This window comes from Protopterus annectens, chromosome 8.part0 (assembly GCF_019279795.1).
Source record: "Protopterus annectens isolate FY-2018-M chromosome 8.part0, PAN1.0, whole genome shotgun sequence".
Lineage (NCBI taxonomy): Eukaryota > Metazoa > Chordata > Ceratodontiformes > Protopteridae > Protopterus > Protopterus annectens.
The window spans coordinates 353,598,777-353,611,986 of record NC_056741.1 but is presented as its reverse complement, the minus strand read 5'-3'; the positions used below and the strand labels follow the sequence as shown (position 1 = coordinate 353,611,986).

At 42.1% G+C, this 13,210-nt stretch overlaps 1 protein-coding gene across 4 annotated transcripts in view; it reads right to left on the bottom strand.

The window, feature by feature from the left end:
* Window positions 1-13,210, bottom strand: part of LOC122808806 (alpha-2-macroglobulin-like) — a 2,637,399-nt gene that overhangs the window by 488,466 nt on the left and 2,135,723 nt on the right. For all 4 annotated transcript variants that reach the window (XM_044079865.1, XM_044079862.1, XM_044079863.1 and 1 more), the window contains exon 25: window positions 8,328-8,409. In XM_044079865.1, coding sequence (XP_043935800.1) covers window positions 8,328-8,409 — 82 coding nt within the window. The remainder of the gene's footprint in view (window positions 1-8,327; window positions 8,410-13,210) is intronic.

Sequence of the window (13,210 nt, the reverse complement as noted above, 5' to 3'; positions counted from 1 at the left end):
GGCCCGAGGAAAGGGAACCAAATCTGACGAGGCCAGTAAGGAGTGATGAGGATCATCTTGCTTCCCAACAACATTGCTTTCTGTATGACCTTGGGGATGAGTGGAAAAGGAAGAAAAGCATAAAAGAGTTCCGGGGGCCAATCGTGGATGGGTGCATCTCTTGGAGACTCTCCCGGAGGGGGGACGAGAGAGAAAAAGGTGCTGCATTTGGTGTTGATGGGGCTGGCAAAGAGGTCGTAGCAGGGTTGTCCCCACTTGTGGAAGATCATACGGGCTATTTTTTGGTTCAAGGACCATTCGTGAGGTAACAATATTGCCCTGCTTAGCTTGTCCTCCATAACGTTGGAAGTCCCCGGGATGTGCGTTGCAATGAGAAAGTGTTGGGAAGAAATCACCCAATTCCAAACTCGCAGGGCCTTGCGACATAAGGGGTATGATCTGGCCCCCCCCTTGTTTGTTTAGATACCAAACCACCGACATGTTGTCGGTCTGGATAGCTATTGTCCCCAGAGGGAGAAAGTCGTGAAGTGCTTGCAAAGCTAGAAGCACCACTCTCATCTCTAGGACACTGATATGTAGATGGGCCTCCTGATCTTGCCATGTGCCTTGGACAGTCCTGCCAAGATAATGCCCTCCCCTATCTGAGAGGCATCCGTGGTCACAGTGGCAATGGGTTGAGTGGTACAAAAGGAGTTCCTGTGGTAAGATGACCTAGTTGAATCCACCAGCATAGATCCTTTTTGCAAGAATCTGTAATCAGAATCTGCAACTGCTGAAAGGACCACTGGGATGACAGGAGCCATTGGATAATGTCTTGTACCCGCTTGTCTCGAGTGAGATTTAGCCAGGCTTCTGGGTACAAAGACAGGCGACCCCCAACCAGCTCCAGAGATGCACAGTCGGGTTCCACATCAGTCTTGCTAAAGGTATCAAGGTTATGGTCGATGCCATAGTTCCGAGAAGCTGCAACACCACCTTCGCTTTGACTCTTCGAAGGGAAAGTATCCTGTAAATGTGTTGCGCAAGATTCTGTATTCTGTCTGTAGGTAGTCTGGCTGTCATAGTGACCGTGTCTATGTTTGCTCCTATAAATGTTATAGACTGAGTGGGCAAAGTAGAGGAGTTTTTCAAGTTTATAGAGATTCCCAACTGGGAACAGAGCTTGATTGTGGAATCTCTTGATTGAACTAGGCGATGCCTGGTGGTGGCGGTCAGGAGCCAATCGTCCAGGTATGGAAAGACTTGGATTCCCTGACGACTCAAATGAGCTGTGACTACTGCCATGCACTTGGTGAACACCTGGGGGGACTATGGTGAGACCAAAGGGCAGTGCCCAAAACTGGTAATGATTGGCTCCCAGACGGAAGCGTAGGTAGCTCCTTGATGCTTTGTCCATCATTATGTGGTAGTAGGCATCCTGGAGATCTATTGAGCACATCCAGCTGTCTCTCCCTAACAGAGGGAGTATGGATTGTAGAGAGACCATTCGGAACTTGGACTTCTTTACATACTTGTTTAACCTGCTGAGGTCCAGGATGGGTCTCCAGTCTCCTGTTCTTTTTGGAACTAAAAAGAACCTGGAGTATGTTCCGAATCCTGACTGGTCTGCTGGGACCTTTTGGATGACTCATTTTAATAGCAGCTTTTTTATCTCTATAGCCGCTTGATCCCTGTGATTGAGTGGTGCATCTGGGATCCTTTTGGGAGGGCGTGGTGGAAGGGAAAAGGATATAGAGTAACCTCTGGTGATAATGTCTTGTACCCGCTTGTCTCGAGTGAGATTTAGCCAGGCTTCTGGGTACAAAGACAGGCGACCCCCGACCGGCTCCAGAGATGCACAGTCGGGTTCCACATCAAGAAGGCTGATAGGGATGGTCACGAAAGGAATCACGACCTCCCTGATTTTGTGGGCCTCCCCTGCCTCTAGTGCGATGTCTACCATTATTTCCTCCTCCCATGCCTCTGAAGGAGGAATCACCCTGTGTGTCCTAGAAAGGTCTCTGTGATTTCTTGAACCACATTTTACCACTCTTCTGACCTTTAGGGTAAGGTCTAGAAGGAAGGGTAAAACGGACTCCCATGGCAGAGAGAGTCTTTCCTTCCTGTTCACACCTGGTGAGGGTATCTTTCACCTTGGGTCCAAAAAGAAAGGATCAGTCCACGAGAGCATTGGTGAATGTAGACTTGAAAGGCTCAGCAAAGTTTCACAGATGCATCCAGGAATGTCTCCTTAAGGAGACTCCAGAACCTGCTGCCCTACTCGCACCATCAGCTGCATACAAAATCAGCCGCATGAAAGAGTTAACAATAGATGTGAGAGTAGCCAACTGAGCCGACACTGTAGATGGGACTGCTTCAGTAGAGGTACCCTGAAGAGTATCTCCTAACTCCTTTAGGAGATCTCTCTGAAGTCTCATAAAATGTGATAGTTCAGGGATCGGAGTGTAAAAGCCGCTAAAGAGAAGATACGTTTCCCGTACCTATCTATCATTCAGTATTCCTTATTAGATGGTTGGATAGAAGAAGAAGTATCTGCAAGCTCCTTCTTAGTGGCCGCCGCCACCACCATGGCATCAACAGGTAAACCCTTGGTTAAAAATTCATTGTCTTTAGGGGCGGAAAGAAATTTATTCGGCCTCCTGGGGACCAGTTCCATGGCATCAGGAGTCTGCCATGCTTTCTGACTCACAAGATCTAGTAATTCATCAAACGGAGGAGACACCCATGAAGCTGAGAGTTGAGATCCGAAAGCCTTCAGATACACTGACTCCTCATCGGACGGGGTAATGTTGGGCCAGCTGCCTCTCTGCCTGAGGATCTCCAAAATGTGTGCAAAGGAGGCATCTCCAGAGGAAGACTTAGGGGACCCCTCCGACTCATCGAGGTCAGTGCCAGATGTGACAGACTCATCAGGGGAGTCTACATGCTTCCTCTTACATGATCTTTTCCGAGGGAGCTCCTCAGTGGGGTCTTCTGGGGAGGTCTCGGAAGATCGGGAGCCAACCAAATGGGGGTCCTGAGGCTGTGGGTCTCTACCATCCCGGGGGAGAGAGGATGCTGAGACCGTAGTCAGCGCTTGAGGGAGTATAGCATCGGTACTCCTATGTGGTACGGATGAACTATCCAACATGCTCGTCATCCTCATGAAGACCAATTCCTCCGGCTCCGAATGACGCCCCAGCTCTGAAGAGAGCGTAGGTGCCGATGGCTCCAAAAGAATCGGCTCTGAGATCCGAGGATTGGGCCAACGCACCAAGAGGAAGACTCGGCACCGAAGAGGTTCGGTTCCAAGTGTCCCTCTCGGGGCCGATTGAAGAGCTTCGGACCCTAGACACTTTGGACGGCACTGATAGTGTCGGAGCAGAGCTCGGCTCCGAGACAACCACTATAATCAGTACCGATAACATCGGCTCCAAAGGCCCAATCTGGGTTGGAGGAGGAAAAAGAGCATGATCGGTAGCAGGAGTCAGCTCAGAGACCGAAAGGGTCGGAGCCGATAAAAATTTTGGCAAGGCCGACGACTTAAGGAGTCTGAGTACAACTCTCTCGATGTCTTCTTCAGATAAGCTCCTGGAGGATCTGGAGGGCAGTGTGAGAGACCTTGCTCTCTGCAATATAGGCAATTTTAGAGTAGGGGAGACCGGTGGAATGTCTGTAGAGCAGCTCTGAAGAGGACTGCTAGTGATCGGCACCAAAACACTTGGTGCCGATACTGCAGGGTCGGTGTCCAGAATCTCAATCTGCTCTGAAGACAGTAGAGCCCAAGAGACAGATGCCAACTCCGATTTTGGTAACTTCTGTGGAGGTTCAGAGACAGAAGTTGAGGCTGGAGAAGGCCTTTTAGAGGTCTTGCCCTTATCCTTTCTAGAAGACTGCAACCTAGCAAAGGAGGAAGAACTGGCTAGGTCTTCCTCAAAGGAAGGTTTTAACATGTCTTTTAGAATCAGCTTATTCTTCCATTCCTGGAGCACTCTAGGGCTAAAGGAATGACAAAAGAGACAAGTTTCTTGAAGATGTATGGCCCCTAAACAGTACACACAGACGCTATGTCCATCAGTGATGGACATTTTTTGCGAACATTTAGTACACTTTTTAAACTCTGACTGTTTATGTTCTTTGGACATAATGGCAGTAGAGAAAAACCAACACACTTACACAACAAGAGGGGAACTAGATCCTCTACCTTAAGCAGATCTAGCCCTAAAACTCACAACAAAAAATAAAAGTGGTTTCACTAGGTTTTCTAACTTAAATGAACCTAGTGCAAGAAGGAAAAAAAAGGGAACAAACTAACACCTCTAAGTTAAATGGTCTAGTCTAAAAGCACACACTCATGGGAACCACACACAAAAGGCCAAGAGGCCCAAGAATTTTTTTAAAACAGTAATAAGTCAAATCCGGTTAAAGACACAAATCGGTATCACAATAAAACTGTCAGCAATCAGAATAACACTTCACATGAAGCAAAAAACTCCTAATAAGTAGTAATAATAAAGAACTAAATCACTTAGCCACGGCCAACCAAAAGAAGCTTCCGACTGAAGACGCGGCAAATGAGATCTGGGGAATGTGCTCATGCACCATGGGATACCTACTAGCCACGAGCCAATCAGAAGTTTTCAGGCTTTCTAAGCAGCCGAGTCCAACCCACATGTAATAATGGAGGCGAGACAGGACTACATAACATTCTATTTTAAGAAAGGTCGTTGTAAAGGAGAAAAACTGGGACCTGCTGTTGCCCTTTTTATTCTCCATCTGTGAGTAGAAGCCTCTACAGGATTTAGTCCCTTCAAATTGTTATATGGCAGACACCTTAGAAGTCTGTTGGGTATAGTGAAAGAAGTAAAGGAAGAGTAGGAAGCAACTCCGAATGCAATTAAGCATTACAAGGATTTACAGCACAGAGTGAAACTGGTCATGCCTATTGTGGAAAAGCACACAGTGACAGGCACAAGTTAGCCCAAAACTTTCAAAATCCTTCACTGTATAAATAGATGCTGCAGAAGTTAGGTTAAGGATAGTGCTAACCAAAAAACTAGGAAATGAAGCAAATCAAGTCTGATATCCTAAGAGAAAATGAGTAATTCTAAGACCAGACACTATTGTTAAATATCAGATAAGGCACACTAGCTATATATATATCACACCATGCCTTTAATGACCAGCAGAAGGAAGGTAATGTCAAACCATCAGGGTCATAACATCATAGGTATGTGCTCCAGGAGACCATTGAGGAACCTAGCCCAATTTCCCCACACCACTTTCTGGTTACATGGCTTGCTCAAAGTCACACAGTAGGCAAACTGAAACTAAGAGAATCAAAACCTGGCCTACACAAAATATCTCATATCCTTTATCTCCTGAGATAACTACCACCTTAAACTTCAGGCACTCCAATTGTTCCAATTTCCATATTCAGTACTATCCAGGTGTTCACCACCACAAGGTATACAGTCTATCTAAGGTTCATAGACCTTCCAGAGGGCTTGACATTAGTGGGTTCAAGCTGTGGGGGGGTCTGTATTGTGGGGTGGTGGTTTCACTAGGAAAATACTTAAAAGACAGGGATAACTGGCATGTTCATGGACATGCAGTAAGACAGTGCTGAGTATTTAGTTAAATGGAATAGAGAAGCAATAGGGCCATTTGTGTGGAAAAATACTTAAAAGAAAATAGGGACTGGTCTCTTTACAATTAGATATCTGCAGTCTAACTAACGAAAGACAGCTGTACATGTGTGCTTTTTAAGTCCAGGAGATCTTCAGTATCAGAGATTTACTTAGAATGAGAGTTCAGAGGAGTTTAGAGTATTGTGGGATAAGGAGAGACACACAGAGGCTAAAGGTCATTATTACCAGTGGAAGTCATGCTAGCTGAGACCCAGAGTTATCTGACTGCAGAGTTTTTAATAAGGGATTTATTTACTGAGAGTTTGGATTATCTATCCAGATTCTTTATATTCTTTTTAGTCTTAAAAGTATGCTGACTGTTCAAGTGGGGACTTGGTATACCTAGCTAGGTGTATGAAATGTCCAGCATTTTATGTTGGGAAGACCAACTGCTGTCTCAGAGAAAGAATACGTGAACATTTCAGTGAGATCCGTAACTGCTGTCTCTGTGTAGCAGTTACTCAATGGTCTGATGAAGCATCTGTTTGTAGATGTGAAAGTGCTTACTGTGTTTTATATGTATTTTTCTTGCTTTTTATATTTCATTTTAAGTTTGGATTAAATCTGTATAGCGATGCCATGTTCCAGTGTGCTTCTGTTGCTGCTTTTGTGATTCATTTTGAAGAGAAGGACTGGTTAACTTGAGACAGAACTTTTTTTTCTTTGGACTATAGAAGAAATTATCACAGTGTAGTTTCTACTTCACCTCCTACATGTAGTTTACATTTAAAGACTGTACACAATATGCCCATCTGGATGAATGTGTCAACAATGCACACACTTCAAGTTATATATGTGTGTATTTGTGTGTGAATATATATGTGGATGCGACATTTATACAACAAATGAATAACACCAGTGATTTTAAGAACTCCCAACATGATATAGAATGTTAAAGAATACTTTAAGATATATCATAATCTGTGAAGTTGTACATGCTCTCAACATGTCCCACTCTTCAGAAATTTCTAGAAGTACCACATCTTATGCTTAAGTTTAAATAACTAATTTATATTTGTGGGCAATTTCTGCCTAGTTGCAACCATTAGTGTTGCTATCTCACAGCAAGAGGTTCTCTGGTTAAATTCTCAGCTGGGGTGCCTTCTGTGCGGAGTCTGCATGTCCTCCCTGCAGTCGATTGGGTTTCCTCCGGGTGTTCTGGTTTCCTCCCACATCCCAAAGACATACTATAGGTGGACTGGATACTCTAAATTGGCCCTAGGTGTGAGTGTGTGCATGTGTGTGCCTTCTGTGGAAGGTTGGGTGCCAGGCTGGCAACTTGACACTGTAAAACTCCACTGCAATTGTTCTGTGGACCGTTGTTCCACAGTGGAGACCCCTAACTGGGAAAAGCCGAAAGGAGAAGTACAAGTAATCCTTCAAGCCATCAGTAAAAAACAGCCTAATAATGCAAAGTGGAATCTAACTCATCAACAAAATGCAATGAATAAGACAGTAAACATTCTATAAAGTGGAATAACCTAATATGAGCAGTATTTTAGAAAAAAACAGTCATTGTTCTTAATATTGACCTGGAAATGAATGTGAAAGCAGCAGTGCTATATTAATTTAGAAATAATCTACAACTGAAGAAATTAACTTTCCAGCAAATATTTCATGGTGATTTTCAGCAGTACACACAGAATCACTGTGTCTTCCAAAAACAGATGTCTATTTCTTAAATTGCAGAAAGAACTGCTCTACTGCATATTTTCTCCAGTGCTTTATTGAATCATTAACATGCTGAAAAAAGAAGGGAGGAAAAGTTAACTATGAAGAAGAAGGCCAGAAAATATACTCAGAACCAGTGTAATAAACTGCTATGTTAACTATCAGTGTGATGACTGTGGCACACATGGGGTTTGAATCCCACCAATGGCACCTAAAAAGTCAAACACAAATGGCACTACTTCCACTAATGTAAAGAAAAGCTTCTAACTGGCAACAGGGGGATGGTCTATACAGTTACACCACTGGTACCCAAAGTTTAAGATAAATGAAAGAAACTGCACACAAGTCTAACTCAATAATCAATTCACAATATGCAAACTGGACCCAACAGCAAAAAGGGAATATGCACTGTTACCCTGAGTACAGACTTCCAACATCCACACTCAGATTAGACTGAACAGAGGTCAATTACAGGGCTGAGTCTTTGGCCTAGCATCCGAAGTGTATTTCTCACCACAATGTTTTCTAGTGCCCCTTACCTTTCACACAAGTTACCTACACACACACACACACACACACACACACACACACACACACACACACACACACACACACACACACACACACACACACACACACACACACACACACACACACAATTTCCAGGAAAGGCTGGCAGAAATATTCAGCAGGCCACATCTTTCTTCCTGTCATGGTAGTACTGCCACCATCCTGGATTTCACCAAGGACCTCCTGCTACTCTTGATTAAGCCAACTATGAAATTATACACATTAATTATTCACTGGTAGCAAGTCTAAACAACTGAGCTGATTGGAGATGGCAGCTTGTTAACTTAGAGTAGTACATGACAAGCTTCTCAGCAGATTAATTCCATTTTCTCAAATCACTAACTATGTATTCAATGTGTGTATATTCCAGAACAGTCAGCATGCAATGTGCAACACAAAATCATAAGAGACTCATACCAAGTGTTGCCCCCTGGATCTCTTTCTCCAAAAGCACTGTAGGAACCGTCAGAATGCTTGTATGTCAGCTCTCTCTGGTACCCTGGAAATACAAAATAATAAATAATCATGGAATTCTTGCCTTTATTCACAAAGATTAGAACTTTCCAAGAAGCATACAAATAAACTTAAGTTGACGTATGAGTTTAGGATAAAATGTTAACTGTCATCCTGAAAGCATACATATTTTATTGAACTGAGACTATGAAGGGTGTTCCATCACTTCCACAAGTGGTATTCCCCCCAATTAATCTGCCTCCAACAACAAGATTAATAGTATCTCCAGTCTCCAACAAGGAGACAACATTGCCCCATGTGCATCCAAATGTGTGTAACCCCTCCACACCCTTTCACTCCACCCCAGCCACGCATGGTTCCTCCAGTGCAGGGTCTGATGACTGTATGATTGTACAACGGTTACCTAGGTCACAAGCACAGCTCCAGTTTGCACCAGGGAGTCAGGTTTTTACTTTATTCAAATCTGTTTGTTTAAAAATAAGGAATCAGGACTTTTTTGAATTTTTGCCCATATATAAAGTGAATATTTGCATATTGAACTCTATTCATTTTTGTAGCTAATGATTTGCAAAATAATTTTCATGTTTACAGCTATCATCTTTTGTTATGTTTTGAAATGTATGTTTTTGTAAAGAAATATGTGTGTGTGTGTCTGTCTGCCTGAAACAGCACATACTTTACAGATATAATTCTATGTGGAACAACAATGTGGTCAAAGTATCACTGCATTATATTTAGCCGTAAACTTATTCATATATGCATTAAAATAAGAATACTTGTAAACCTATAATTCTAACTTACAGTTGCATGCATGAACTACCACTGAGTTTCGCAGTTATGTTTTATTGAACAATATTATGACTAAAGTATGCTTCAGACTTTTTTAAGTTATGTGACTCTGACATAATGTTATTGCTAATTTTATTTTTTTCAGAGGATCGTACATCTTTACACTATGGAGACTTTGTACGAAATCTATTTAACTAGAATGTTGATAACGTTCAGAAAAGATAGTGATAGGTAAAAACTGGAACCTACTTCCTGCTGAACTCACCACTGATCCCCCCTTATTCCAATTCAAAAAATCCCTTAAGAAAGACCTAAAAATGCAGTGGCTTTGTCCCTGTACAAACCCTGACCAACTCCCACTCAAACATACTTCATAAATGAGAACCTCATTACAGGAATAAAACTCTGACATTCTAACTGTTTAAAATTCTGTGTATCACCCACCTACTGGAAAGATTTAAAGTTAACACTACGCCATGTATGATAACCACCTTTAATATATGTGTTTTCCTTTTTCAGATGAAATCTTTAACTATTTCTTTCTCAGCTACTTGCTTCCAACCTTTGCTGTGTGTATGTGAGAAAAACGTGTACCTGTGTGTACATATCATTAAACAAATCTCAGTTTTGTGATAACTCACTGCAATAATTTCACTGTATTTACACTTGTTTTTGTACATTTGGAGCTTTTCTCCCTGGGCCTCCACTGAAAATGGACCTGTATGCAGTCGGACTTTCCCGGTTAACAAATGTAAAATAAATAAATAAATAAATAAATAGTATAGGCCCCATCAGGCAGAGATGTAGTTGGCTCATTTGGCACCCTTTGCTGCTCTCCAGTTTTGTGCCCCTCATTGTTACACTTCGGAGCAAAAAAGGTCTGTTCTCTGACCTGGGAGTGCTGCCTTCTCTCCAAAAGAGGAGTGCCAGGTCCTAATGTCCTCACACTATACTGCACACCCTCGTGTTTATGTCAGGAGCAAAAAATTGAAAAAAAAAGGTTATCTACTGATTGTGCCTCTGACACCTTGGACCTGAGATGGCTGTACACCTCACCCCATGCTTGTCTTGTAAAATTAGGCATCTTCAGGAGGGAATTGAGGGAATCCTCTCAAACCTCCAAGTCCATGTCTGAAGTGTTAGACTACATTAAGGAATCCATGTGTCTCTTTTTACATGTCCTGTTCCTGAGAATCCCCAACTGTAACAGATCCAAGTCCCTGAAGAGGTTATTAGCACTATGGTATTTTCTTTGATGGTATCTGATTTCTTCTGTCCCTGGGAGACATGAAACAGAGGCTTAGAAACAGGTGGGTGAGCATCTGATGGTGGAGCCAATGTCTAAAGAAGCCCTGTACAATGTCTCAGTGGAGAAGCCATTATCCTCTCCATGACTTCAAATACCAAACCAAAATCTGTCAGCACCTGAGAGTCTAACTTCAGAGCTGAGCAGTCCCCTGCCGAAGCAGTGGTGCCTGGGGTTGAAGGTCATATCTCCAGTACTGAAGAGCTAACAGGGTCCAAGCTGGAGACTGGAAACAACAGGTTGAAGGCTGAAGACTCCAACACTGAAAAAGACCTTACATGGGTTGGAGCTGAAGAGCTTTAATAGAAGTTTATGGTGTGTATTACAACAACAGGAATTTACTCTGATTGTGCTTGGCTACTCAGTGTTTACCTCTGTAAAAAAAAAAAAAAAAAAAAAAAAAACATTAATCATAAAGGTATCCCAGCGACAGATGTAATTTAATTATGTATTAATGCTATAGTAACAGCCTGTTCTTTTAAAGGCTGTTTCCCTGGGATAAGAATCCATCAAATGTGTGCAATCAGTGGTCAGGCACTTAGAAGAATTAAATTGATACAAGGAATTAGTTTTTCTTGTTAAACTGTATGGGCATTTGTTTACTATGGTGTACCTCTGACTGAAAAATTTCTACATAACAGATCTGTAGAAAAATTCAAGCAAGAACTTCTGCGAGAACTCCAGTTCAAAGGGAGGCATACAAAGATCACTATATTACTCCTTGAAGTTTAAAAGATTGTCTTGACTTACAGTATAGTATTCTGTTTGCGTGTCTTAACCCATGGAAAGTTTCATTAAATTAAAATTAAGCTTATAGATTCTCATGTCACCTCGGTTCTTGATATTTTTTTAGGAGGTATCATTATTTCTAGCATGAGCTATATTCTAGTTTCACACTCTGAAATCTAAGCATCACTTTAACAGCCTGTATTTATTTGCTTACACGACAATGCCTAAGGTGTGATCCACAGTTAGATGACTTTTACTCAGTTAGGGTTCACATGGATGTATGTCTAGCTCTATCACAGGAACCTACAGTTGGTCCCTTATGCATTTTATTTTGTGAACCTCACCACTAGTATCACATTGGAAGAAGCTGGAATTATAATGAAGAAAAGAATGATGCTATCAACTGCACCACTACTGGAGGATTGTAAGTTTATTGGGGGGGGGGGTAAAGGGGATGGGAGGTGGTTAGGTCCCTGTTAGGATCAGGCAGTGCTGCTCTGGGGGGGGGGGGGGTGAAATTTCTCAAAGACAGAGGTTTTCCTTGCTTGCATGAAGTACCAAGGAAGTCTGATATCTATCACAGACTTGACATGAAGGATCTGCAATCAAATGGGACTATACAGGACACTACACATAGATGTGAGGCATGCATATTTATTTTGATATGGTGACTTAAATTTCATAAGTGAAACTGGGCCGGACCTCAACATTACTTCTTTATGAGCCACATCTATTACGTCAAGTTTAAATAGGTTAAGATGAGGGTAGTTGCAGTTTGCTTTAGATTCATATTGAAGTGTACAAAGTTTCGACTAGATCTACCAACTCATTTACATGCCTTGAGAGCGGGAAAAAAATGCAGGCATCTTCTAATATAATCCCTGCCTTTGGCTATCTTGAAAATCTTTGCCAATGATGAAATAGCAGTCCTTACCGAAGAGTAAGTGGCTCTGGTTTGTGCAAGCAGTTATCCTTGCTACTCATTCTATAAAACATTTTCTTAAGTTGATATTCCAGCTGGATGAAGTCATGTCAGTCTTGGTAATGGAACCTATTTCACCATCAAGCCATTACTTCATCCATTGCCTTATTGTGATCCACCTAAGTCACTTGAAAGTGAGGTGGAATAATACATGTATTTAAGTCCAACAAGTGGAGATGACCTAGTTCATACTGTCATCTTCCTTCAAACTGCACAGAAAAATTATCCTGATTCTTATACAATAACATATAGTTACACTGTCACTTCTACTCTTGATCAGATACCCCTAATACATATATGTCCCTGCTCAAACAGTATGTAAATATTATGCATAAGCCATGCTTAACCAAAAGCTCTACATATAAGAAAGGAGGTATGCAGGTCAGAGTATCAATGTGGATAAAACTTCCTTAAGAACAAACTTAAGCTTGATGAGTTTTATGATGGGTACCAATCTGAAGTCTCCCATAAGAAGACAACAGTCATATACAGCAAGCTTTTGTTTGCTTTAGGTTAATCAATCTGTTTCAGACGATCAAAACACTGTGCAGTTTAGCCTGTCTAATAAACTGGAGAACATTCTCAAACAATGACTGAGATGTGGCTGCACACCTTTTTTGTAAATGAGGTTAATCTCATTGGGTGGAATACATCCCATGGAACATCAGCAAGACATGACAATATACATCAGCAAATTCCTCTGCAGATTATACGGTGTCTGTTTAACTAGAATGACTGTTCTGAGGCCGTGAAAATTATTTGAAAGTGTGCACTTCTAGCTTGCATAATGCACTCTAAATAAAAAGTCCAGTCTTCAGATTTTGCTGATCTCTGGGCTGTGTCATAGTTCCTGTGTTGTCCATATCCATGTTTGGATAGGAGGAAGCTTCTTTGTTCACCAGGAGTGGGGAGCTTTGAGCAGCCTATCTATCCCTTAAGGAGAGGTTCCAGCCCAGTAACTTGTAGCTTATTGGCCGTTTTGGGCCATTTCCTAGCTCTTTATAACCCCCTGCTTTAAAG